The 26,202-nt window shown below is 42.7% G+C and overlaps 1 protein-coding gene across 1 annotated transcript; it reads left to right on the top strand.

The window, feature by feature from the left end:
- The first annotated feature begins 20,052 nt into the window (after positions 1 to 20,052).
- Positions 20,053 to 25,787, top strand: LOC110731855 (26S proteasome regulatory subunit 4 homolog A). The gene is made up of 6 exons (XM_021911757.1): positions 20,053 to 20,621; positions 21,909 to 22,154; positions 24,309 to 24,478; positions 24,558 to 24,774; positions 24,873 to 25,013; positions 25,552 to 25,787. The coding sequence occupies exons 1-6, from the start codon at positions 20,142 to 20,144 to the stop codon at positions 25,633 to 25,635; spliced, it is 1,338 nt and encodes a 445-aa protein (XP_021767449.1). The 5' UTR covers positions 20,053 to 20,141; the 3' UTR covers positions 25,636 to 25,787.
- The last annotated feature ends 415 nt before the right edge of the window (positions 25,788 to 26,202 follow it).

Below are 26,202 nucleotides of genomic sequence, written 5' to 3'. Positions count from 1 at the left end.
ATAGCACTCTCGGGCCATCCTCTGATCTCCCCTTAGGGAGCCGACTGTTCCATTGTCCCTTTCAAACTTAAGCAGCATAAGTGACGGGATTATAACAGCCTTGGCACTATTCAGGGTTGGGCGACCCAGAATCATGTTGTAGGCAGAGAGTTCCTCTACAACTAGGAATCGGACTACCATGTGTCGTCCTTCCCCTTTTTCGCCCAGGCGGACGGGTAGATCAACTCGTCCCAGTGGGTGGACGACTCCTCCTCCAAACCCTATTAAAGGGTGGGAGGCCGGATGTATGCAGTCCGTCTGATATTTCAGTTTTGACAGACATTTGCTGCTGATGAGATCTGAAGAGCTCCCAGTATCTATGAGGATTCGACCAACTCTCTGGTTGGCCACTTTACATTCAATAACGAGAGGGTCGTCATGCGGCCCCCTTATTCCTCCTAGATCCTCTTCAGTGATGACAATCTCAGGAAATGTATATTTGGACGGTCGTTCTTGGTGAACGGAATTTACATCTAACCGCCTTATATTATCTTTGTTGCCCCTAATAGTGGGGCCGCCTCCTGAGAAGCCGCCTGCAATGGTGTAGACGACTGCATCATCTGTATCGGAACTGTCGGCCTGTTGATTCTTTTTGGCCGACTGCTTTTTTGAGGAAGTATTCCCCGTAGATTTCTTGACATAAGTGTCAAGATCACCTTGATCAGCCAAGCGGTCTAGGTACCGCATGAGACTAATGCAGTCGTTGGTGTGATGACCAATGTCATCATGATAAGCACAGATTTTGTCTTGGTTCCGGTTGCTCGCAGAACCCTTCATGGGGAGCGGTTTCTCAATTGAGAGCCGTCCCTTTATTTCTTTTAGGATAAACTGGTTATCCTTGTTAAACACATACTTTGGGGAGTATGGTTTGAATTCCTTTTTCTTCTTGGCCGGCTGTTTAGAGGAATCAGCCGCCCAGACCCCTTTTCTTTTTTCATCTTTGTTGGACGACTGTTTCTGTCGTCCTTCTCTATTGTCGAACCTCTTCCCGTCCGACTGTTTCATTGTACACAGATCAGTCGCCTGTATATAGGCTTCTGCTTCAATCAAGGCCTCTTGAAGAGTCGCCACCCTTTTTCGAACTAAATCAAATTTGAAGGTAGACCCGTCTTTGAGACCTCTAAAAAAGTCAGTATAAGCTACCTCATCCGGTAACCCTTGAATCTGTATTCTCATCAGGTTGAACCGCCTGATGTAGGAACGAAGCCCCTCCTTTTCACCCTGCTGAATTGTTCCCAAATCAAGGGTCGTTTTCTTCGCAGGGATGTTCATTGCAAAGTTGGAGGCAAATAAGTAAGCAAGCGTCCTGAAACTGTTTACACAACCAGTCGGCAGGTTGCCGAACCATTGCTGTGCAATTCCCTTGAGAGTTGCTGGGAAACACTTGCACCAAGTGGGATCATCCAACCCTTGAAGGTACATCAGGTTGGTGAATGCCATCAGATGGTCTTCCGGGTTAGTAGTGCCATCATAGGCGCCTACTAAAACATATTTTACTTTGGCCGGCTGAGCGGCTTCAGTAATTTCCTTGGAGAAGGCCGACGGCTGTTCACCAAGTCTAAGCAGCCGTAGCTGCCAGTCCATAGGTTGGACGTTTTTTGCTGCAGGTCCACCAAATGGAGGTGGCTGCATAAAATATTGTTGTTGCGGCACAAATGGCAAATTTGGTACCGCCTGCGCACTATGAAAGCCAGACTGACGGGAGGTGCCGCCTGACTGACTCTCATGGTACGACTGAGTTGGCCTCATCGAGGCATTTCGCAAACTGTCCTGAAAATTTGAAGTAGAAGCCGACTCTGATAATCGGTCACTCTTCTTCTGCTCTAGCAGGTGCCGAGCATCTGTGAACGTTTGCTTTGACCCGTCCGCCTGAATATGACGAACCGGTTTCCTATTTCCCGTAGGATAACGGAGTTTTGTGAAATCAAGAGCAGACGGCTCCCGCTTCTTAGATTTAGAATGGGGAGTCGCCTCTCGCCCTTGAACTGGCTTCCTCTTCAGTGAAGTGGAAGGTTTTTTGGCCGCCTGCTCTTTGACTGAAGCAGGCGGTTTTTTGTTGATCAACTCTTGGATCTCTCCCTTGAATCCCCTCATGAAGGTCATGAGTTCGTTCCTTGTGATGGGAGCAGACCCATCAGTCGGCTGTTGCCGAGCAAGCGGTGCGCCTACTGGCTCGCTTCCTGTTTGAAGATACTCCCGTTCCCTTATTTCAGTATGACGGGTACGGCGGGCCCTTAGGGTCCCGTCTGGAGCTGTATGAGTTTCAACTTCAAATTCACTTTCGGTATCATGGTCCGACTGAACTTGAGGGTCGTCTAGGGGACGCCTCTCTTCTGGGGTCGGTACAGACTTGGATGCCATCTCTGAAGTACTCTCCCCACAGACGGCGCCAAATGTTTCGGGGTTTTCTGATGTCCTGCGGGAGAGTTACAATTCCGAGACTGGAACCGGACGCCTGTACCTGCAAAATAACGGAGACTCCTGAGAGCTCCGCCTCCAACGGTCAAGTTAGTACCTGATTAAGGAGTAATTAATACAGAAATTAAAGTAATAAGGTCTCTCTAGGTGAGAGTATTTAATGTAGGTAATCTGCTTTGCTAGCGAGATCAGCCGGTTATTAGTGTGTTCCGTAAATTATTCGGTCCCTTGATTAATGAGGATTAATCGAGTATTTATAGCCTTGGGAAGCGTGCAACTCTCTAGGTTTAAGGTAAACCTAGGGCCGATCGGGCTTCTAGACTGAAATGGGCCTTGATGGCCGGTTGTCCCATTTGGCATGGGTGGACACGTGGCGTGTCTTAAGTGGTCCGTGGAGGACGCGTGGCGGAACCTGGTTGGTCCACTTGTCAAACGGCGCTTGGTGGATAAAAATCCCCTAATCAAGTAGTAGAGTTTTTTTTTTTTTTTTTTTACAGTAAGATACGGGGTGTCCCTCCTGTTTCGGGGTTTTCTGATGTCCTGCGGGAGAGTTACAATTCCGAGACTGGAACCGGACGCCTGTACCTGCAAAACAACGGAGCCTCCTTGTGGTGGGAGCTCCGCCTCCAACGGTCAAGTTAGTACTTGATTAAGGAGTAATTAATGCGGAAATTAAAGTGATTGGGTCTCTCTAGGTGAGAGTGTTTAATGTGTGTAATCTGCGTTTTTTGCGTTCTCCCCCTTAATGAGGATTAAGGGAGGTATTTATAACCTCGGGAAACGTGTCAATCTAGGTTTAGGTTAACCTTGGGCTGATTGGGCTTCCCTCGGAAGTTGGGCCTAGGTGACCGGTTATCCCAGGTGTCATGGGAAGGACACGTGTCGTGTCGTAATTGGTCCATAGTGGACGGATCATTGCTTGACACGTGGCAGGCTCCTATTGGCCCATGTGACGGACACATGGCAGAACCTGATTGGTCCACTTGTCAGATGGTGATTGGTGGGGAAAAATCCCCTAATCATTTGCCCCTCACAGGTGGCACGTGACTGGTCACGTGTTACTTGTGACAGGTATCGCCCTGTAACAGGCGACGGCCTGCTACAGGTGTCACTCGGCGAGAGGCCGAGAGATTCTCCCACCAAAATTTTGAATTCTGGAAGTGACCCTTCGCCTTCTCACTTCGCCTATATAAAGGAGTGTTGACTTCGGTCATTTTCACACTTGAAAACTTTGTGAGAGAACATTCGGACCCCTGAACTTGCTCTGACATTTTGGACCCTTTCTGCCTACCGCCTGCTCTGACAAGCCGACTGCTAAGGATTTTCAGAACTTCATCAATCGTCACTCGTTCAGGTAAATGTCGGTTCTCTTACTCTTAATTTTCTCTTTACTTTATTCTTTTTTGAAATGGCACCACGGAAGCACACGACACGACCTAGGTTAGTGATCAGCCGGTCACCGGGGACGGCTGAATCTAGGACTAGGAGTGCCGCCTGCCCTTTTCTGGACCCATCTTTTCCCTTTATACAAAGTCCGACTGTATCTGTGTCTATGCAGATCATGATGGCCAGAACAAAAAAGACTGCCAGGATCTCAAACTCAGACGGCTCCTCCCACAGGGTGCCGATTAGTGAAACATCTGACCAGGCGCCAGATGTGGAAGTGAAACAAAGCGGCTTGAAAGCCAGCAGTTCTGAGGGAGGAGTCAAAGTGACCCCTTCCCATTTTACAGTTGACAATTCTACATTCTCTCCTGCTCCTTTTAAAGGAGAGGAGGCGGGCCCCTCCGGGAGAGGGGAGGAGTCGTCCTCTTCGGACTCGTCAGAGGACGATTCCGAGTCTAGCTCTTCTGGCCATGCTTCTCTGGACACAGAAGAGAAAAACAGTCGCCTACAAGAGGCGAGGCTTTCTCACGCAGTTGAGAAGGGGGACGATTGGGCGGAGCCATCCGCCTCTCACCGAGAGCAAAATACCCCCTACTACTGCATGGTACCTCGGGGCCGGATCACGGCCATGCAAGAGAAAGTGGAGAGCTTTATCGCAAACCACACAATGGGCCCCGGCTTTTTAGTGTTCGTGCCGGATCCAGAAGACACAGTCGTCTGGCCGGCTGGTACCAGTTATGATGGCGCCTGCTTTGGCTGCTACGAGGCGGCCATCAAGGCTGGGCTGCGCTTCCCACTACATCCGGCTGTTCAGCGGATCTTGGATGGGTATGAGTTGGGGTTATGGCAGTTAGCCCCGAACTCCTGGGTCAACGTACTCGGCTATGTGGCCGGGTGCGAACTGCACGGGGTGGAGCCGAACTTCGAGGCTTTCGCCCACATGAACTACCTCAGCCGGACCCCTAAGGCAGGCGGTACCGGCTGGTATCAATTGACGAGCCACAGGGGCTACCTCATGACGAGAGGTAAAGCAAACAAATGGAAGGACTGGCGGAGCACCTTCCTTATCATTGAGAGTTCAGACACAGAGCTGAACAAGCTTCAACAGGTGGAACAGGAATCCGCCCCTTCTTGCAGGTGGCCGCAGCATGCCGCCTATTCCCCCCAAGGCTAAGAAAGAGATCCTAGATAAAGGACTCTTCAAAGTAGAGTCGAAGGTGAACTCTACTTCAGGGGTACGAGAGCAAGTACCCCTGCACTGCGTCCCGAGCTTCAAATGGCTCTACGACGAGTACTTTTTGGCCTCCTGTGGCCTCAGCAGTCGGTGCTCAAGAGGTACCCGGCCTGTCGAATACTCTGTTGTTCCGTGCATTTCTTGTTATGACTTTTATTAACTTTGCTATTTGTTTTTGCAGCGGACGCCATGAGCAAAATTACCGCCTCCAAGACTGCGGCGGCCATGTTGCGGGCCTCCATCATGCAACAAGCTTCAACCGACTCCCCCAACAAGGGGGCACCCTTAGTGGGCTTCGAACCTTTCACCCTCTTTTTGGTGTTGTGTTTATGCATATACTGACTTTTTTCTTCTTTTTTAGACGGGCGCTCCAAGAGCTTCTTCTTCCCAACAGCCGGACCCCAAGGCCCGGAGGACGACTGTTGCGAGCTATCCTGGTTCTGCCAGGAAACATGTGGCGGCTGAGAAACAGCCGGCCACTTCTTCTAAAACTCCAGCTGGGCCGCCTAGAAGTATGAAGTTGTCCTTGTAAATTTTAGACTTGCTCCCTTTTTTACTAGGTCTAATCCGTTTGTTTATGCTTGATGCAGCCGGCCCTCAGGAGCCTGACTTGGTCGAAGTGGCCAAGTCTATGATCAAGGTCGTTCCTCCAGCTGAAATGGAGGCGGTCAGGGGTGTCGGCACCCTTGACCTAGACGGGATTGCAAGGGTCCTTGCTGAGGTATACTTAGCATATTTTTGAGTATTTGAATTCCAGGACGCCTGTTTTCTTTTTTGTTTGGAAACTGACGCATGTTCCCCTTTTTACTTAGGCCCTGCTCCGAGTGAACGACCTTCGCAAGCCGATTGACCGGAAAAACAAAGAGGTAAAGGCTGCAAAAGCTATGGCCGCCTCTGACTGTGATAAGGCAATGTTTCAAATTGCCCAAAATGAAGTTCTGACAATTGATATTCTTTATTATCAGGCGCAGGCTACCGCCGCTATCCGGGCTCAGTTAGAGGCGGCCCAGAAGAGGAATAGCGAGCTGGAGGCGACCATCAACAACCTCAAGACCGAGCTGAGACCTCTTCGCCACAAGATGTCCTCATACGAAACCTTGGAGAAATCCTTGGCGAGCGTAAAGGAACGCCTAGTGACCCAGGAGAAGAGTCTTACTCAGGAGCTCTCGGAAAAGGCCGAGCAAGAAAAGAAAGAGCTGGTCCGGGAGATGATGGAAGACTCTGCTCAAATCCAGCGCATGACTTGGGGCCGCCTCTTCCCCAATGCCGACTTTGCCTCCTGGGAAAAAACGTACCGCCAGTGTTCTGATAGATATAATCAAGAGATCCTGGCGGCTGTTGAGGAAGAGGCGTTGGAGGAGGAGGAGTAGCCGGTAGTGGCGCTTGTGCCGCTTGGGGGTAATGCATCGAAGAAGGATGCAGCTGAAGCCGAGTCCAGCAAAAAGAGTGCTGACCAGGCGGCAGCTGCTAATATTGAAGACCTGCCCCCTTCTTAAGCTTTATGTCTTCTTTCCACGGCCTGCGTGCCGTTTGTTTGTATTTACCCCGCCAGGGGGCCGGGGCTCTGAATATTTGGCTGGTCTTTAATGACCGGCTTCCTTTTAATGAATATTTTTGTTTTGCTTCAAATTTGTTTAAGTATTGAATATTCTGATATCCAATTTCACACTATACCGACTGTTTTACATGGCTGATAGTTGCAGACAGGTACGGATAGTTAGTCACGCCGCCTATGCCCCTGGACGACTGGTTGTCTGTTTCCAGGCTAGACGATCAGTCGGCCATTTATCCAATCGGTATTCGAACCATTTTAAAGACTGGATCCCCTTTAGGCAGGCGGACCTGTCACTTGTAAAATTAACCAAGTAGGAAAGTGGTTTTCTACTTGTCATGTTTTTAGGCTAGAGACTTTAGGCCGTCTAGGCCGACTGTTCCCCGCCATATTTAATCTAGTGTGAACAGGTGCTGTATGAACACCTTTTTAGTTTCATACTAAATTTTTAAGGAGTGACCAAGTAAACATGATTGTTACCTAGTCGCCAAGTAACTGAGTAGTAGAGGTATCAAGCGGTGGGTACCGGTTGTTCCCCTTTATTCGCCAATGTTTGTTGGCTTTTAACTCATAGGTTGTTAACCTAGCAGGAGTAGTGGTTGAGAGCCCCTGTTTGCTAAAAACAGGCGGACGACTCATACCTCTTAGGCTCCATACTAAGTTTGAGAGAGTGACTATGAGTTAACTTTGGTGTTACTCAGTCGCCGTCACTCCTGCTTGAGTAGTAAAAGTACCAGGCGGCGGAGGCCGGCTGAACCTTTTGATTCGCCAATGTTTGTTGGCTATTAACTCAAGAGGTACCCCCTGCATTTATCCCAAGTAATACAGGCGGTCATCTGACTCAGATGTCAACTGCTACCACTGGTTTGGTTAGTGATAGAGTTATCCTTGTCTCAAAAACGGCTACGTGGTTGCCCATGGGGACAGTCGTATAGGTGCCGTGTAATTAGTTTATAGAGCAATGTTCCACCCAAAAGGGAGCTGCTCTCTGCGACGAATTTCGTCCGGAGGGATGCCGCCGGACGCCTGCTATGATGTTGGGACAAGTCGTATTAGTTTAAAGATTGGATCAGTTGGCTTGGCGCCTGGACTAATCATTCGGCTTGTGGCCTTGGTTAGTTCTTGGTGAACGTAGGTGCTAAGTAAGAGGAGGGTAGCCGCCTGTTTAGGCACAGGGTCGGCCAGGCCCTGATCATTTTTAGCTAAGTATAAGGGGGGTGGCTGTGTGTTTGGAACCAGTCGTCCCTCTTCTATGGAGAGTAGCCGACTATATGTCCAGACGGCATGCCCCTATGGTGATAGAGTAAAATATTCAATGGAGAGTAGCCGACTGTAAAGGTACAGGCGGCATGCCCCTCTGAAGATAGAGTAAAATACTCAATGGAGAGTAGCCAACTGTAAAGGTACAGACGGCATGCCCCTCTGAAGATAGAGTAAAATACTCAATGGAGAGTAGGCGACTGTAAATGTATAGGCGGCCTGCCCCTCTTAAGTAAGAATAAAAATTAAACATGGAGAGTAGCCGACTGTTTGTCAGTAGGCATGCCCCTCTTAAGTAAAAATGAAAACTGAGTATGGAGAGTAGCCGACTGTTTGTTAGTAGGCGTGCCCCTCTTAGTACAAAATTGAATATTAAGTATGAAAACTTTTATTAAGTAGCCCTTGACTATTTAATCATTCAAAAGAAATATTTCTTAAGATTATCTACATTCCAAGTTCGAGGCAACGGTTGGCCGTCTGGTGTTTCCAGACGGTAGGTACCGTCCCTGACCTCTTCACAGATTCGGTAGGGTCCTTCCCAGTTGGGAGTTAGTTTGCCAGACTCATTAGCCCTTCCAACTGCTTCCATTTTTCTAAGTACAAAGTCCCCCACTTTGAGTGGACGCCTGTGTACTTTTTTGTTGTATGATCTAGTCATTCTCCGGCGGTAAATTTCATGGCGCAAGACAGCATTGCCCCTCCTTTCAGGAAGTGAGTCTAATGTCAGGCGCATGGCTTCCCAGTTTGCCTCTTCGTCATATAGCATTACTCGAAGAGTCGGCTCGTAGTGTTCTATTAGAAGAACAGCTTCCGCACCATAAGTTAGGAGGAATGGAGTTTCTCCAGTCGCCCCTTTTTCAGTCGTCCTAATGGCCCAGAGAACATGTGGTAATTCATCCGCCCATAGGCCGCCTGCTCGTTCAATCTTTTTCTTGAGACCGTCTGAGATGATTTTATTAAAGGCTTCTACCTGGCCGTTTGCTTGTGGACGGCCGACAGATGCAAAGTAGTGTGCAATTCCTTGGTCACCCAACCAGCTTTTGAGAATAGGCGTCTCAAATTGGGGACCATTATCAAAAACCATAGACATGGGAACCCCGAACCGAGTGATGACATTTTTCCAAATGAATGAAATTACATCCTTCGTCTTGATTCCCTTTACAGCCTCCGCCTCTACCCATTTAGTGAAGTAGTCGACGGCAACAAGTATGTATCTCCTTCCGCCTGTAGCAGGCGTATATGGACCCAGAATATCCATGCCCCACTTAGCAAACGGTAGTGGGCTATGAATGGTAGTGAGGTCAGTAGCCGGACGGTGAATTAGTTTGCCAAACCTTTGGCACTTGTCACATTTTTTCACCATCCCCATCGCATCTGCTTCTAAAGTAGGCCAAAAGTAGCCCTGCCGCCTTGCCCGTTGAGCAAGCGTCCTACCGCCTATATGGGAAGCACAGTAACCAGAGTGAAGATCATCTAGTATCTCTCGCCCCTTTTCTGGAGTAACACACTTTAAGAAGGGTTGAAGGTACCCCCTTTTGTGAAGTTCTCCCTTTATTATTTCAAAACTGGTTGCTCGTTTTTTCAGTGCTGCCGCCTGTTGATGATCATCCGGCAGGGTACCATTTGTCAGATATGCCCTGATTGGATCCATCCAGGTTGAGCTTCTGTCTAAGATTCCAGTAGGGTCTTCCTCAATGCTTCTCCTCTCCATTACTTCCCAAAAAACAGTTCGAGGAGTATCACAGGAGGCGGATGATGCTAATTTTGAAAGTGCATCCGCCTGGTTGTTTTCTGATCTCGGCACTTGGGTCAGATAGAAATCCTCAAGGGAGCCGACTGCTTGTCGGACCGCCTGTAAATACTTGATCATGGACGGATGGGTTGCTTCGTATTCGCCATTGTACTGACTCACTATCAATTGTGAATCGGAACAGGCGTCTATTTTCCTTGCCCCTGCCGCCTTGCACATGCGGATTCCGGCTAGTAAAGCTTCATATTCTGCCTCATTGTTTGAGGCCTGAAAACTGAAGCGTAAAGCATACTCGTACCTGTCGCCCTCTGGAGACTGACATATGACGCCTGCTCCACAACCATTTGAAGTAGAGCTTCCATCCACATATACCTTCCAGACTTGGTCTGGAACTTGAGAGTCAGGAGGACGAGTCATCTCAACAATAAAGTCAGCAAAGGCTTGCCCCTTCACTGCTTTTCTAGGCTCGAAGGTAACTTCGAAGCTCTGTATTTCTATGGCCCATTTGATCATTCGGCCTGACGACTCCATGATGGTCAGTGGCCGCTTGATAGGTTGGTCTGTATACATGACGACTGCATGTGCCAAAAAGTAGGGCTTCTATTTTTTAACAGCCATGAAGAGTGCAAGACCAAATTTCTCCACTAAGGGATACCTCAACTCGGCATTTTTCAGTACGTGACTGACAAAGTAGACCGGGAGCTGACAGCCGTCTCTTTCAGCAAGGAGAACAACGCTTAACGCATGATCAGAGAAGGCCAGGTACATGTAGAGTACTTCTTTAGGCAAATGGCTGACCAGCCTCAGCAAGGAATGCAAGTGAACTTTCAATTTCTGGAAGGCCGCCTCAGCATCCGGCCCCCATTCAAACCTTGCCTTTTTCTTAATTGCCTGGAAAAAGTATAGGCATTTGTCGCCTGATCGGCTTAGAAATCTTCCCAAGGCCGCCAGACAACCTGTTAACTTCTGAACCTCTCGGATGGTACGAGGCGACTGCATGTCAATGACCGCCTGCACCTTCTCAGGGTTCGCCTCTATTCCTCTCTGATTGATAAGGAATCCGAGAAATTTCCCAGACTCAACTCCAAAGACACATTTCTTGGGATTGAGCATGACATGGTGCCGCCTGAGTGTGGCGAAAGTTTCTCGGAGGTCCGACAGATGATCTTTCTGAAGTTTTGACTTGACAATATATCATCAATATATGCCTCGACATTTCTCCCAATTTGATCAAAGAACACAGTGTTTATCATTCGCTGGAAAGTGGCCGGGGCATTCTTAAGACCAAACGGCATGACCGTGTAACAGTATAACCCTTGATCAGTGACGAAGGCCGTCTTCTCCTGATCTTTCTTCCATAAAGGAATTTGATGGAAACCAGAGTAGGCGTCCATAAAGCTCATCAAAGCATGGCCGGCTGTTGAGTCGACCAGGTTATCAATTTTAGGCAGAGGGTAACTGTCTTTGGGGCACGCCTTGTTTAGATCTGTGTAGTCTACACACATTCGCCAGGTGCCATTCGGCTTTTTAACAAGCACCACATTTGCAACCCAGTCTGGGAAGTAACATTGCCGAATGAACCCTGCATCAAGTAATTTTTTAACTTCGGCGGCTGCCGCCTGACTTCTTTCTTCGCCATGGTTCCGCTTCTTCTGCCGTACCGGCTTCTTTTTTGGATCCACGGCCAGTTTATGTACCGCCAGATCAGGACTAACGCCTGGCATTTCATGGACTTCGAATGCAAAGATGTCCTTGTATTCTTTCAATAGTTTGTGAAAGTCGTCACCCAGGTCCCTTAGAGCAGTCGTCCCAACCTTGATTGTTCTGTCAGGACGCGAGTCATCTAAGATCAGGTCCGTATGCTCACCAGCTGGCTGAGGGCGGAATTCATCCGACCGCTCCTCTGCCAATGATTGCTATTTTCTGTCTTTTCTTGCGGCCCCTGTCTGGGATAACTTTCTCTTCTTGCCGCCTGCTTCTTGAACAAGCGCACTCTCCTTGACATTGTCAAGGTCTATTTTTCCACCGCTCGACCCAACACTCTCGGGCCATCCTCTAATCTCCCCTTAGGGACCCGACTATTCCATTATCCCTCTCAAACTTGAGCAACATAAGAGATGGGATTATAACAGCCTTGGAATTATTCAGGGTTGGTCGTCCCAGAATCATGTTGTAGGCCGAGAGTTCTTCTACTACCAGGAACCGGACTACCATGTGTCGTCCTTCCCCTTTTTCACCCAGGCGGATGGGTAAATCCACTCGTCCCACTGGGTGGACGACTCCTCCTCCAAACCCTACTAAAGGGTGGGATGCCGGATGTATGCAATCAGTCTGATATTTTAGTTTCGACAGACATTTGCTACTGATGAGATCTGAGGAGCTTCCGGTATCTATGAGGATTCGGCCAACTCTCTGGTTGGCCACTTTACATTCAATAACGACAGGGTCGTCATGCGGCCCTCTTACCCCTCCTAGATCTTCTTCAGTGATGACAATCTCAGGAAATGAATATTTGGAGGGCCGTTCTTGGTGAACGGAATTTACATCTAGCCGTCTGATATTGTCTTTGTTGCCCCTAATAGTGGGGTCGCCTCCTGATAAGCCGCCTGCAATGGTGTAGACGACTGCATCATCTGTATCGGAGCTGTCGGCCTGTTGATTCTTTTTGGCCGACTGCTTTTTCGAGGAAGTGTTCCCCGTAGATTTCTTGACATAAGTGTCAAGATCACCTTGCTCAGCCAGGCGGTCCAGATACCGCATGAGACTGATGCATTCATTGGTGTGATGACCAACATCTTCATGATAATCACAAAATTTTTCTTGGTTCCGGTTGTTTGCAGAACCCTTCATGGGGACCGGCTTCTCAATTGAGATTCGTCCCTTGATTTTCTTTAGGATAAATTGGCTATCCTTGTTAAACGCATACCTTGGGGAGTATGGTTTGAATTCTTTTTTCTTCTTCTAGGCCGGCTGTTTAGAGGAATCAGCCGCCCAGACCTCTTTTCTCTTCTCATCCTTGTTTGACGACTGTTTCTGTCGTCCTTCTCTTTTGTCGGACCTTTTCCCGTCTGACTGTTTTACCGTACTACAAAGATCAGCCGCCTGTATATAGGCTTCCGCTTCAATCAAGGCCTCTTGAAGAGTCGCCACCCTCTTTCGGACCAAATCAAATTTGAAGGTCGACCCGTCTTTGAGACCTCTGAAAAAGTCAGTATAGGCTACTTCATCCGGTAACCCTTGAATCTGTATTCTCATCAGGTTAAACCGCCTGATGTAAGAACGAAGCCCCTCCTTCTCGCCCTGCTGAATCGTTCCTAAATCAAGGGCTGTCTTCTTCGCAGGGATGTTCATGGCGAAGTTGGAGGTGAATAAGTAAGCAAGCGTCCTGAAGTTATTTACACAACCAGTCGGTAGGTTGCCGAACCATTGTTGTGCGATTCCTTTGAGAGTCGCTGGGAAACACTTGCACCAAGTGGGATCATCCAACCCTTGAAGGTACATCAGGTTGGTGAATGCCATCAGATGGTCTTCTGAGTTAGTAGTGCCGTCATAGGCGCCTACTAATACATTTTTCACTTTGGTCGGCTGAGCGGCTTCAGTAATTTCCTTGGAGAAGGCCGACGGCTGTTCACCAAGTCTAAGCAACCGTAGCTGCCAGTCCATAGGTTGGACATTTTTTGCTGCATGTCCACCAAACGGAGGTGGCTGTAAAAAATACTGTTGTTGTGGTACAAACGGTAAGTTTGGTACCGCCTGGTCGCTATGAAAGTCGGACTGACGGGAGGTGCCGCCTGACTGACTCTCATGATACGACTGAGTATGCCTCATCGAGGTATTTCGCAGACTGTCTTGGAAGTTTGAAGTAGAGGCCGACTCTGACAATCGGTCACTCTTCTTCTGCTCTAGCAGTAGCCGAGCGTCTGTGTATGTTTTCCTCGACCCGTCCGCCTGAATATGACGAACAAGTTTCCTATTTCCTGGAGTAGGAAAACGGTATTTTGTGAAATCAAGGGCAGGTGGCTCCCACTTCCTAGATTTAGGATGAGGGGTCGCCTCTCGCCCTTGAACTGGCTTCCTCTTCTGTGAAGTGGAGGGTTTCTTAGTCGACTGCTCCTTGTCCAGAGCAGGCGGCTTCTTGTTGATCAACTCTTGAATTTCTCCCTTGAAGTCCCTCATGAAGGTCATGAGTTCGTTCCTTGTAATGGGAGCAGACCCATCAGTCGGCTGCTGCCGAACAGGCGGTGCGCCTGCTGGCTCGCTTCCAGTTTGAAGATGTTCCCGTTCCCTCCTTTCTGTATGACGGGTACGTCGGGCCCTTAGGGTCCCGTCTGAAGCTGTGTGAGCTTCAACTTCAAATTCATTCTCAGTATCGTGGTCCGACTGAAATTGAGGGTCGTCTAGGGGACGCCTCTCTTCTGGAGTCGGTACAAACGTGGATGCCATCTCAAAAGTACTCTCCCCACAGACGGCGCCAAAATGTTTCGGGATTTTCTGATGTCCTGCGGGAGAGTTACAATTCAGAGACTGGAACCGGACGCCTGTACCTGCAAAACAACGGAGCCTCCTTGTGGTGGGAGCTCCGCCTCCAACGGTCAAGTTAGTACTTGATTAAGGAGTAATTAATGCGGAAATTAAAGTGATTGGGTCTCTCTAGGTGAGAGTGTTTAATGTGTGTAATCTGCGTTTTTTGCGTTCTCCCCCTTAATGAGGATTAAGGGAGGTATTTATAACCTCGGGAAACGTGCCAATCTAGGTTTAGGTTAACCTTGGGCTGATTGGGCTTCCCTCGGAAGTTGGGCCTAGGTGACCGGTTATCCCAGGTGTCATGGGAAGGACACGTGTCGTGTCGTAATTGGTCCATAGTGGGCGGATCATTGCTTGACACGTGGCAGACTCCTATTGGCCCATGTGACGGACACATGGCGGAACCTGATTGGTCCACTTGTCAGATGGTGATTGGTGGGGAAAAATCCCCTAATCACCTCCTATTACAGGAGGGATGTTGGGGGTGAGGATCGAACCCCGGTCACACCGGGAGGAGATGGAGGGACTAACCATCCCTCCATTCCTTGATTCTCGAGTAATGGAGTATTAAAGGTCCTCTCAAAAGCATGTATTGAGAGTTTTGTGAAGAGGATTACTATTGATTATAGAATCTATTAATTATTACAAAAACAAAACGTGTTGATGTCATCAATCCCTTAAAGTGTCTTAAGTGTCAAACTTTCATTAAAAAATTTCCCACCAAAATTTCTTATGATGTCATCAATGTATCTTTTTTTTAAAAAAAAATTTTGCCCTTTCCTTTTACTTGCTAGATTTTAGGATTAAGTGGGTTTAAAACTAACAATACAAAACTTGACTTTGGCATCAATATTATTGTATACTCCGTACTACTTTTGAATATTTCCAATATACATTAGATATTGATAGCTAATTATATATATACATTTCTTTAGCTTTCACTCTAAACATATCTATTAACTATTACTAAAACAAACCGTTGCTGATGTCATCACTGTTTACATGTCAATCACATAATAAAAATTTTCCCGCCTAAATACAAGGATGATGCCATCTTTTTTTTTTTTTTTTTTTTTTTGGTAGATCTTACCATATTTAACAATTTTGAAATTTGAATATTAGAAGCTTTTACATTACTACTACAACTTATCAATTTATCTTTAAAAATTGAAACAATTGTAAATAGCACACTAATAAATGGACTTCTATATTGAAATATGTATTAGGCGACGTTGAACAGGTACGTATTACATCATAATTTTGATGAAAATCTATAAATATAAAATTAAAAATATTTTTGTACAAAGTGCATAATTCTTATTTATATATATCATTTATTTTTAAAATGTACAAATTATAAAAATAGGTTTTATATAAACTGTGCATCGCACGGATTTAACCTAATTTTCAATATAATACCCATTGTACAAACTATTACTAAGATTATTGGATAAAATTGATTTAGTTGTTCGTCATAAATTTAAACAACGCATTACGAGTATATATGTTTTTATTAAATATAATAGACTATAATCATTTACCTCTTTGTTATTTTTATGCATTTTTAGTCTCAACCTAATAATAAATCTTCATTCGCAAAACTAAAATCTTTAATTGTTTACTACTCCGATGAAAATCGTAGTTTGAATAGATTGATTTGACGAAGTTCCCTCAATTGCAAATTTGCAATGATCTCCACGTTGAACCCCGAGATGACCTGTGACCATACTCTATAGTCCATACTTAACTTTTTAGTGTGCATTTTACTTCTTTTGTGTTAATATTACATAACGTATTAAATTTCATATTGATCTACGGCATGTATTACTTTCAACCATTTTTTGTACGAGTTACTCTACTTAATGATATCATAGTTCGATCGACCCCACTGTGGAAATTGATTAATCTAATCTTATTTATATATATATATATATATATATATATATATATATATATATAAAGTAGGCACTTTTGGAGAGCATTCGGAGTGCCACGTAAGAAATATGCTTATTTCGACCAATAAAAAGAAAGATTTGTATTTTATTTTTGAATTAAAAAATTATGTCGCCACCTAGATAAAAGTAACGAATTAGATTTGATTATATTGATTTATTTTATACAAATGTAAAGATTTAATTTATATCAATTTCAGTTTAATATTACACATCAAAAGAGTTATAATACTTCTTTTTTTTTTCCTCAAATGTATTTCCTGTTCACTTCACCTTAAAATAATATTCAGTAAAAATAATTTCAGTTCAGTAAAAATAATTTTAATTCAGTAAAAATAAGTTCAGTTTAGTAAAAATAATTTCAGTTCAGTAAAAATCAGTAACTTCAAAGAAGAAATATAATAGAAAATCAGTAAAAATAATTTCAGTTCAGTAAAAATAATTTCAGTTCAGCAAAAATAATTTCAGTTCAATAAAAATAATTTCAGTTCAGCAAAAATATGGTAAAATGAACGGGGGGGCTTTATTATGAGCATTGTTCCTAAAAAAATTATTGTGAAGGAGGTGTTATAATTGAACTGAAAATCCTATGCTGTGCAATGATTTCCAGGGGAGAGTTGGGCCTTTTTATGGTTGCAATATAGGTTGCATAAAAGCAGTTTGTTTATTAAGTATACTAACAACTTGTAGCCCAAATAATCATCTCCTACAAGCCCAATTGCCCAAGTAAACCAGCAAATTTTCACTTGTTAATCTGGTCCAAGCCCAATCTTTCAATTGTGCTCGTCTATAAGAAATATACACTCCGTTCCCGTATAATTGACACATTGAGTTTAAGAATTGTTTGAGTTGGGTAGTTTTATTGATTTTTTTTTTTTCTTTTATTGTAAAGTGAAGTTAGTGGAGTGTTGTTTTATTTAAAGAAATATTGCATGCGCCATTGTAAAGTGAAGTTAGTGGAATGTTTGAGTGGCAGGTGGGGATAATTTAAATATAAACATTAAAAGTGATGGGTCGTTGTATAAGATAGAAAAACAATTAAATATAAGTGGGTCGCTGCCATTTTCAGTAACATGTCAATTATTCGAAAACGGATGGAAAAAGAAAGTGTGTCAATTATTTAGGAACATGGGGAGTATAATAGATGAGAACAGTTAAACTGAAATTATTTTTAATGAATTGATTCTCTATTACATATCTTATTTAAAAGTTACTGATTTTTACTAAACAAGATTTTTTTTTACTGAACTAAACTTATTTTTACTAAATATTACGAAATAATTTTTAAGATGAACTGAAAAATGAAGTTGTTTGTTACAATTACTACAGAGTAGTTGTCTAAACAAGCATTATGCTTCTATTCAAAAAAAAAAAAGCATTATGCTTTTGTTGCACCATGACACTCATGACCTTAATATGTAACATTATGTTCTCATTAGGGGTATTCAAAAATTGGTCCGGATCGAAAAAATGGTTTGGACTGACCCGGGACCGTGCCGAACCAAATTAATCGGCCCGGTCTCCGGGTCGAGAAATTTATTTACGCTGTCTTCGGTCCGATCCGGTCCAAAACCCTATAAAAATCGGTCTTGGATCAGACCGGTTTTTTGCTTAAAATTATATCTAAAACCTTTAATAATGATTAAGATTCCTTAACAACCTTGGAAAACTTTAGTCATATGAACTTTTTTGTACTAAACATACAAAAAATGACGTTAAAATATTGTTTTTCCTTAAATTTTTTTTCGAGTTTTCCATAAATTATTTAAAATTTAGGAAATTGTTTTATAAAAATTCTAAAATCGGTCCCAAACCGGTCCGGGTTTTGGACTGATTATTTCGGTCCGGTCCAGGTTCAGTCCTAGCTTAATCGGTCCGGTTCGGGTTGGTTCGATCCAGTCCGGTCTTGGACCGATGAATAGCCCTAGTTCTCATCACTTGTCTTCCTTGTAAAATAAATATATTTGAATAATTAGAGCTTTATTGTACTTATGAATAGAAATTATGTAGCCCTTATAAGCTTAAAAAAAAAAAAAATCTATGGCTTAAAGCTTAATTATTTGTATGAGTTTCCTATATGTACTCAGATTAATTTTCTTGAATTAAGTGGATATTAGGCCACAATGCAAGAATATATTAGACGTAAAAGTTTTATGTATTGCACATAATTGTTTTTCACATTTCTCATGCCTTCAAATTAAGAATGTGATACGTTGAGGTCGTTGACACCGTTTTACTCAAATAATCAAATATCATGTTCACTCAATTATTGTTTGATAACTGTTTTATTTCAATCCACCTATAAATATAAGTTTTTTTTTTTTTTAATGACGGAAAATCAATACAAACCAATACAAAATATTAGATTAAGAAATGTGATTTTCTTCTTGGCGATGGTTTTGATCCTTCACTCACCAAACACTTATCTTAATTAGTCCATATTTCTTTTGAAAATAACACGTCATAGTAAGTGAAAGTTGACACAAGAGTATTGGTTTGGGCCGCTAAAGTAGTAATGCATGCCATGACAACTTCAATAAAACGAAGCTCATTCTCATCTCATCACATCAGTACGAATCATCGTAAAACATGAAACGAAATAATAATGGAAATCTTACCTTTTTTGGAACTTTCGATCTTTAGTACGAGTAGTTAAATTGCTATTTTTTTAATATATTTTGCTTACAAATTTTTACTTTTCACTTGAAAAAGTTTTTCTTTTTAATTTTGTTATTTATTTTGATTAGTTTTGAGTTTAGGGATTATGTTTAGGACGTTTTTTTTTTCAAATAATTATATCTTAATTAAGTATTAGGAGCGTGTTAGGAATTTGGATAGTTGATTTGTCTAGGACTTTCTAATGTAATTACTAATTAGGAATCTTAGGGGCCGTTTGGTTGGGGGTATTCAACAAAGGGAATGGGAATCGACGGGAATCATTCTCTTTGTTGTTGTTTGTTAGGCCACTTTTCCAATTCCCTTTACCCCCTTTATTCCCCCAAATCCCTCCAACTTCATTCCCCACCCCCCAAGGTATTTCCATTCCATTTCTTGGCCACTACCACACCACCATACCACCACCCTCCTACCTACCCACATCACCGGAACCACCATCACCGTCCTCACCGTCGTCACCTTCGTCACCGTCGTCGTCGCCCTCCCCTCCCCCAAACCACCTCACCGAAACCTCATTCCCCTCCCCTTAAACCACCAACGACACATCATCGGAAACAGCTCCCCTCCCCAAACCCCCTGGCTACCTTCGTCACCGTTGTCGTCGCCCTCCCCTCCCCAAACCACCATCATCGAAACCTCATTCCCCTCCCCTCAAACCACCAACGAATCTAAACGTTGGAGCAATGGGATTGATACGTCGTCGGAGTTAGGGTTTTTTACGTGGTGGGTAGGAGTCGGAGAAGGGAGAGGGAGCGGCAAGGAGGCCGGGGTTGGTGTCGCCGGCGCAAGGGAGGGGGCTGGGGTGCAGGCAGGGGGTCGCCAGAGGCCCGAGAGTGGGGAAAATTTTAATGAAAGAGATCAACAGTGGTGATGGTGAATCTAGTGATTCCCATTATATTTTTACAACCAAACAACATACTACATTTGAGGGATTTTCATTCCATTCAATTTCATTCCCTTTGTTCATTCCATTCCGTTTACCCCGTGCAAACCAAACGGCCCCTTAGTACTTATGTGTAGCCTATATAATGGCATTTATGCTATTAATAAAATCAGTTTTTGTCGCTTTGAAATTTATAAAGTTTTACGTAAGCTTGTGCTTGTATATTCTTGACGTTGTTTAAGTTTTAAACTCGTGTTGCTTAGCGTTTCTTGACCGAAACTCAAGATTCCAAACTTTTCAACCGAAATTAAAAGTTTTACAATCGTTAAAATCCATATCAAAACACAAACCCGACGCAACATGATCGGTCGATCCCATCTTTAAAAACACTCTCTCCCTTTTATAAATTCTTCTCGTCACTCCCCCCACCTCTTCACATCACTTCTCTCTCTTTCTTTCCTCCAACGATGGGTCAAAACAGCAGTGGCCTCAACCGCCAAGGCGGTCCTCCGGGCGACCGCAAATCCGACGGCGATAAAAAGGAGAAGAAATACGAGCCAGCAGCACCACCTGCGCGCGTCGGCCGAAAGCAGCGCAAGCAAAAAGGACCCGAAGCAGCAGCTCGTCTTCCCACTGTAACCCCATTAACGAAGTGCAAGCTCAGGCTTCTGAAGCTCGAGAGAATCAAGGATTATCTTTTAATGGAGGAAGAATTTGTTGCTAATCAAGAAAGGCTTAAACCCCAGGAAGAGAAAACTGAGGAAGATCGTTCTAAGGTTGATGATATTCGTGGGTCTCCCATGAGTGTTGGGAATTTAGAGGAGTTGATTGATGAAAATCATGCCATTGTTTCTTCTTCTGTTGGGCCTGAGTATTATGTTAGTATTTTGTCGTTTGTTGATAAGGATCAATTGGAGCCTGGTTGTTCGATTTTGATGCATAATAAGGTATGTGGGTTTTTGAATTTTGTTGTGATTGTTCGTTTTGTTTGTATTTGATTGATTTTTTCTGGGTAATTTGATGGTGAATTGGAAATTTAGGGTTAGGGTTTGGGGAATTTGGTTTGATTGGGTGTTTAAGTTAGGGTTTTGTGATCGGTGAATTATGTACTGGGAGCTGGTGAATAGAGAATTATGAATTAGGGTTAGGAGTGCATTTGGATTAGGGTGTAATTCAACTTGATTTATAATTGATGGTGTTATAGTAAATTAGTAAGTACTACTACTGGGTGGATTGCATGATTTGGTGGGAAAGTTTTGATTTTGGGATAATTGAATGTAAAAGTATTCTGAATTATAGCTTCTGCAGAACTCGAGTATTAGATTTTTAATGTTTGGCTAACAGATGGTTTAGTGTGCACTTGCTTAGGCTTGTGTACCAAAGTCTAGGATATCATTAGTATAACTCATAAATGTGATGTTGAGGTACCGTGAGCTTTACATTGTGAGAGTTGTATATGGGGGATTAAGATATGTTATGCAATTGAAGAATGTTGTATGGATGTGAGCTAGCAGGAAATTGCAATTATCATATATGTTGAATTGAGGACTACTGATGTGTTTGTGTTTGTAGAAAAGTGTGCACAGTATATAATTTTTTTTTTGTGAAGTGATCTTTGTTTGTGAAGAATGAGAAGGTTCTTTGCAAGGAGAATTTGTTATTTGAGTATATCTAAGGGCTAGAGAACTAGAGAAGTTCCTTATAGAAATGCTAGACTTTCGAGTAACGTCAAATATTATGGTTCTGGAGATTTAGTGACCAGACATGATAATCACTACTTGGGCCAAGCTTGTTACTTTGTAATTTTTTCAAAAGGGCAAAAGTATGATCAAATTTTATATTTCAATCGATCACTTGTTTCCTGTGTAAGTTAGTGTATACTGTGATTCGATTTTGGATCTCTTGCGTTTAATATCAACATCATGGTGTATGAGAGTCATTTCATACTGGTTTTTATCACATGATCTTCTGCAGAACCTCTGGCTTTCGTGAAATTCTAATATACTTTCTTGAATGGAACAAATTCTCATGTTTGATGTTAGCATCATTATCATGCAATGAAAGAATCAAATCATACTAGATGATTCTGCACAAACTGACGGTTTTCCTGAAATTATTGCTGGCTACTTAGAGATCTGATGTGGACAAACTTTTTGCAATTCCAATATTTCAGGTCTTTTTATGTTTTCTGATCAGAGGATGAACATAAAATAAAATACATGTGAAATTTGCAGGTTCTTTCTGTTGTTGGTTTACTTCAAGATGAAGTTGATCCAATGGTGTCTGTAATGAAAGTTGAGAAGGCTCCATTAGAATCATATGCTGATATTGGTGGCTTAGATCCTCAGATACAAGAGATTAAAGAAGCAGTTGAGCTGCCGTTGACTCACCCTGAGCTTTATGAAGACATTGGTATTAGACCTCCTAAGGGAGTCATACTGTATGGAGAGCCTGGTACTGGGAAAACTCTACTTGCAAAGGTATCTATACAATAACATTTTATAATGCATACCTTTGGTTATTTCCATGTCATATTAATGGATCTGCATTTCAATATTGTGAGAAATTCCATTGCTTAGTGGGTCATCTTAGTAGAGTGTTATTCACTTTCTTGTGAAGTGGCTCTATTTATTAATTTTCAATTACACATCATCTCTTGGGATTTTGCAGAATGAATTCCTAGCAGTTAGAAATTATTGATTAGGTTTGAGAGGTAATCTTCATCTCAAGGTGTAACTTCACTTGCTCCTTACATGTGAGAAGTCGGCTAGTGTAGGGGAGGTGATAAAGAGTAGACCATTGGAGAATATAGATTAACATTGACATTTAACACATGGGAAAGTAACGTCCCTTCATGACAGCATGGGATACGACTATATGTTGGCTAATTCTGTTTATGGCTTAATCATGAGGGGAGGTGATCCTGGCATGAAAACTATGCAAACATCATTGTTTGTTCTCTAATATCGTGGAAAGTTTCAGGGGTTTTGAATAACCATATTCCTTGTCTTGCTATACTCCCACCACAGTAAATAATTTTCACATTAATTGTATAATTTACACTAGCAAGTGACTAAGTGTCGATTAAATTTATGCTGAGCTAGTATTAGTTTAGGTTACTCGGAGGATGACTAACCTATGGGAACGGGGAGTAGGGGGATAGGAGAATGGCGATAGAGAAGAAAGCTAGATGAAAATTCTAGAATATGTGAATCAGTTTTGTTTTTCATTTTTCAGTCAGCTTCCTCTCTCAAAGGATTTGAGTAGTTTTTGTTCCCTCATATGTTCCTTCTTTTCTAGAAGTGATAAGATCTGATCTAGCTTAGGAAGTATCCTATTGGAGGAAAAATGCTTTGCCTACTAGAAGCAGTGGCTTGCTCCTCTTGTTTCCTTGTCCAGTCACCTCCTATTGCCCTTCAAGTTGCAAGAACCTCTTCTCTAGGACTCTAGGAGGCATAGTCAGTATTTGAAAAGGTGGGCTGTGTGCCCAAGCACTTAGAAAGGTCTTGATTAAGAGTTTACGTTGAGGTGTGCAAAAAGATGCAGGTGGCTGCATAGCATGCATTTATTTCATGTCTGCAACCTGTTTACACAGAATTCTTGATTGTAAGAATTGAGCACATGCCTCTCACCTATGCTTTGCACCTAGTCTCAAAGACCCATATAGCTTTACTGCACCATGAACTTTTGTAATGCTGGTACTCATCAGATATACAGTTGATCGGTGGCTTGTTTAAGTTATTGGGAAGTATATGAACAGTAGTTAACAGGACCCTTCAGCTTGCTCTATCCTTTGCCTATTATTTGTGAGAGGAGTTACTTTAGTCGTCTGAATGCCTCTTTGTTTGCAACCCAACACTCTGCCACAGTTTCTCTTACTTTTTTACAAAGTACCTACTCTTGGATCAGTTGGGTGGTCAATTCTCTACACTTGCCTTTTTTTTTTTTTTTTTTTTGGATGAGTCTCGTTAATTTTTTTTATGTGATTTGATTGTGGAGGTCTCCATTGGATTTCAGAAGGGTAGGTTGAATCAATTGGGATGGAATTTTTGAGCTCTAATATTTTTAGTTTGATCCAATAGTTTAGAGGAACTTCATCTGCACTGCAAAGAAGCTAAATTTTGAAGTATGAAGTATCACTTTAGCACATTGTTCTTATTGGATATAATGTGTGATTATCACTCTGCTATCTTTACTTGTGCTGATCTTATGAATAGGAACCTTCTGTTTAACCAATGACTGGCCGACTGGGTTCTTATTTGACTTCTTAATGTGATATTGACCCATTCTTATTCATAATCTGTGCTTACTTCCTTGTATCAATTTGAGGGTGCTTGAGGAGTTGACGTAGAAGAGTACTTTATAATATGATTAGCTTATGGTATTGTTATTGCACATGGTGTTCTGCTGGTGTTAAGTATGTGAGTTGCAGCTGTGAATCTGCCTGACTTCTGGTATATTTTTGCTGTATAATTATTTACCTAGCTACTTCCTTGCTCATTTCTTGTGGCATTTGATTTAACCACTCGTCATTTCTCAGAATGTTTATAGTTAGTGTGTGTGTGGTGGTTGGGGGGGGGGGGTCTCCCTTACGACAGCCATCGCTAACTCATGACGTCTTTGAATTTCCTTAGGCAGTGGCAAATTCGACATCAGCTACTTTTCTACGTGTTGTTGGTAGTGAATTGATCCAGAAGTATCTTGGTGATGGTCCAAAATTAGTTAGGGAACTCTTCAGGGTAGCTGATGATCTTTCACCATCTATCGTTTTCATTGACGAAATCGATGCAGTTGGGACAAAGAGGTAAATGTGGTGAACATAAAATGTTAAAAACGTTTAGCTATGGGGATATGTAGCATGCTGACCAGTTATAGACCTTCAGGTACGATGCTCATTCTGGCGGTGAACGTGAAATTCAGAGGACTATGTTAGAACTTCTCAACCAGTTGGATGGTTTTGATTCAAGAGGGGATGTCAAAGTTATCCTTGCAACAAATAAAATTGAAAGTCTTGATCCAGCTTTACTTCGTCCTGGGCGAATAGATAGGAAAATCGAGTTTCCGCTTCCTGATATCAAAACAAGAAGAAGAATTTTTACGGTACACTTGGTTCTCCTTTATTTGTCTTATCCAGTTCATGTATTTACAAATTCGATCTTCAATGTTAAAGTCTCTCATTAAAAATTCTCTTTTGCCAGATTCACACCTCAAAAATGACACTGGCTGATGATGTCAACCTAGAAGAATTTGTTATGACCAAGGATGAGTTTTCTGGAGCTGATATAAAGGCCATTTGCACTGAAGCTGGGTTGCTTGCCTTGAGGGAGCGCCGTATGAAGGTTAGTTCTCTTGATTTTTAACCTTCATTTTGGACTTGTGATATCTTTCAGTTTGAAGCAAAGTGACTTCAGTTGAATTGATGAAAATAACGGAGTAAATTATTTTTCTCATATTGTTGATTTTCACCTAACTGTTTGTTGATTGTTGATTTGAATTATAATTATTTTTGTGACTGAATAAAAAATGAGGCTATTGCTTATCTGAAGTCCTGAAGCATTATATTGGAAGAGAAGCGTCATGCATGCAAATATATTCTTGCTCGTGGTGTTTTGTATTCTTCACTTCAAGCTTTTCACCTAAATGTTTATTAACCAAACTGCACCATTGGTTTTATAGCCTTTAGCAGTATTAGCTCAAGAAATTGCCCTAATACATTTGGCTTGATTTTGCTGTTCTGCTAATTGCTTGTTATGTTGTCTGGTAGAGTGGTGGTAGTTCAAAAGGGTTTATTTTTTGTCTATTGTTTTCTGTAAACAGAGTAGTTAACTTGATTATAAATATTTTGATTGAGCTTTGGGACATTTGTGGTGTATCCAGGTTACACATACGGACTTCAAGAAGGCGAAAGAAAAGGTGATGTTCAAGAAGAAAGAAGGCGTGCCCGAAGGACTATATATGTGAAAAGCCTGCATCTATTTTCGACTAGAATTATATAGAACTGTGTTTTTCCCCTTTAGTCCTTGTATATTTGTTCTTTTAAGTTATGATCCTGTGAAATGTACTTTTGTAGATGTTATTTTTGCATCTATAAGTGCCTAGTTTTTGATCAATTATGCTTGAGCATGTTTAAAAAATGATTTACCTTTTCTGCTCTCTGAGTTTTCGCTAGATGGATTTGGGATGGTTTCCATGTTTCTAATTTTATCTGGCGCAAGTCTGAAATGTAATATTGGCATATCCGCTAAGTCGCTAACAACTTTTGGTATAGCTTTTAATGATTTTTACCAAGTCAGATACTACTTGATTCAAGTACTTGGTACTTCGTAGCTTTTTGAAGTAATATCGGTCGAAGCCATAAGATTAGTAGTGCCCTCTTAATTAATTTCGCTTTTTTAATTAGTTACTTTGTGTTGGAACACATCAAACAACTAATATGAGGAATGTGGACTAGAATGCTTAATGGTTATGCTCTTGCATATAGAGATTTCATGACATTGAAAATGAAATTCCAGTACAACTAGAGGAATG

This window comes from Chenopodium quinoa, unplaced genomic scaffold (genome assembly GCF_001683475.1).
Source record: "Chenopodium quinoa cultivar QQ74 unplaced genomic scaffold, ASM168347v1, whole genome shotgun sequence".
NCBI classification, from domain to species: domain Eukaryota; kingdom Viridiplantae; phylum Streptophyta; class Magnoliopsida; order Caryophyllales; family Amaranthaceae; genus Chenopodium; species Chenopodium quinoa.
Note: the sequence above shows the minus strand (reverse complement) of the source record. Positions and strands in the feature narration are given on the sequence as shown.